The sequence below is a fragment of the Belonocnema kinseyi genome, chromosome 3 (assembly GCF_010883055.1).
Source record: "Belonocnema kinseyi isolate 2016_QV_RU_SX_M_011 chromosome 3, B_treatae_v1, whole genome shotgun sequence".
Taxonomy (NCBI): Eukaryota; Metazoa; Arthropoda; class Insecta; order Hymenoptera; family Cynipidae; genus Belonocnema; species Belonocnema kinseyi.
In genome coordinates, this window is record NC_046659.1 from 77,744,186 (window position 1) to 77,746,230 (window position 2,045).

A 2,045-nucleotide genomic window follows, 5' to 3' on the forward strand; every position below is an offset into this window, starting at 1 on the left:
AGGCTGAGAACGGGGTGACTGAAAGCGAGAGTTTGGTGTAGTTTGAAATTTGTCTTTTTGGCTTAAAAATTCAACTCTTTGCTCTCGAAAAATAATTAATGATATGTTTTCAATTAAACTTCATCAGGCAGTCTTGGCTGAGTTTCTAATTACTGAGATTATCTACTGTTAATCATTATTTACTATAAGGTAGTCTCTCCTACATCATTTACAAATAGTACCTATTGACACATTATCACATTCCTCATATTTTTAAAGTCTTTCACTTCGCCAAACAATCTTTTGTTTAGAGTTCAAAATCATCTGTATCTCTGATAAACTTTTACCCTTAGTTTCGGGCATGATATAAAAAAGAAAAGAGGTTCCGCTTAAACAACAGAATGCAAAAATTAAAAAGCTCACTTGAATTCCAACAGCTTTATTCATTATCGGAAAAATCAGTTCGACTAGAAAAGCTGCTAACGCAGCTGTTATAAAAATAACAGCTATAGCAATGTTCTTTAGTCTAACAGAAAAGAGTTCTCCCCCGAGTACAAAAGGTAACGGACCAATACCCACAGAAGCAGCAATTTCAAAAATGATCAGACCTACTAAAGGCAAAAAACTGATTGAGGTAACATCCATCTTAAACTGTAATTTCATTAAGAAGAAAATTCCAACAATTATCAAAGCCAAAGTACTGCAAATTCCAGACGTAATATACAACATTCTTCTACCAAGGCGCTCAATTAACTGAGTAGCAACTAACCCTGACAGTATTTTTACAGCTCCCAAAATCATATAACAATGCGAGGCTGTCAAAAAGAATCCACTGTAACCGAATATCTGATGAGCATATGCCACCATGGCTAAAGATCCAGAGAACATTGACACTGCGTGAAGAAAAACAACTATCATCAACCCTTTCCGATTTCCTCCAGAGAATAAATCCCGCAATTTGTACACCTTCGACTCCTGATCTTCAACTGCTGATACTTTTATCAGTTCAATTTCAGACTTGACTTCTTCCGAATTCTTCACTCCTCTTAATCTCATCAAACTCTTCAGACATTCTACATCTCTTCCTTTCATCGTATAAAAATATGGCGATTCTGGCATGAAAATGAAACTAACAAGGTAGATAATTGGTATTGATAGTAAAATCAAGTTCATGGTCTCGTAAGAACAGTAGGCCCCCATTGTTGCGACCAGGAAAATACCCAAGTCACCTGAAATCACCATTGCAATAGTTAGCATTCCTCTAATTCTTCTTTCGGCAATTTCTCCTATGTAAACAGATACTAAGCCGATGTTACTATATCCCAATCCACAAATGATCCTTGCTAAACAGAGGGTGACAACATTATGTGCAAGTATTATCATCAGCCAGGAGATAATTTGTGGAACTGCTGATATCAATAGAGTATGTTTTCGTCCCACGCGATCCATCAATAAAGGAACAATCATATATCCGATAGCGGCACCAATATTGGGGGAAGATGTTATCCAGGCTCCTTGTTCCACAGTCATCACAATTTCTGATTGATTGCTCCTCAAGTACTCCAGTGAAGGCGAACTCCACGAAAGCATTGCTCCGAGTCCTATTTGCGAAAAGCAAACTGAAAAACAAATATTTTTGAGAAGAACATAAAATAACAAGATTGCTACAAAATCCCAATTTTGAAATTCCCTGAATTTTTACTGGTCATTTTTCATTTTTTCTGACTGAGGAAATCAATAATTTTAATGCATAAAAATTGTGTATTTCATCATTTATGTGGCAATAGTCAACCAAAATATTAACTTACGCCAGAAAAATGTTTCCTAATAGTAAATCTACATTCGAACTCTTGAATCTGAAAATGTTTTTATTTGAAGTTATAAAAACTAAAATTAAAATACTCAAAGACGAACCATTTTAATGTTTTAACTTTTAAAATTACAATTAAAATTCTTTTCGACACTCAATAATTGAGACTCCGGATTCTATAACCACGCATAAAATTTGCCTGGCCGCTTCAGGCCGCTCGAGTTGGCCCCTGATGGCTTGAAAATCAGTTTTCGAA

General features: G+C 35.5%; 1 protein-coding gene across 1 annotated transcript in view; it reads right to left on the bottom strand.

Annotated features, from left to right (window-relative positions):
- Window positions 1-25: 25 nt before the first annotated feature.
- LOC117169342 (facilitated trehalose transporter Tret1-like) overlaps window positions 26-2,045 on the bottom strand; it is a 6,855-nt gene continuing 4,835 nt past the window's right edge. The window contains exons 2-3 of the mRNA XM_033355680.1: window positions 1,296-1,598; window positions 26-1,208 (exon numbers count right to left, since the gene is read on the bottom strand). Coding sequence (XP_033211571.1) covers window positions 253-1,208; window positions 1,296-1,569 — 1,230 coding nt within the window. The 5' untranslated portion in view covers window positions 1,570-1,598 and the 3' untranslated portion in view covers window positions 26-252. The remainder of the gene's footprint in view (window positions 1,209-1,295; window positions 1,599-2,045) is intronic.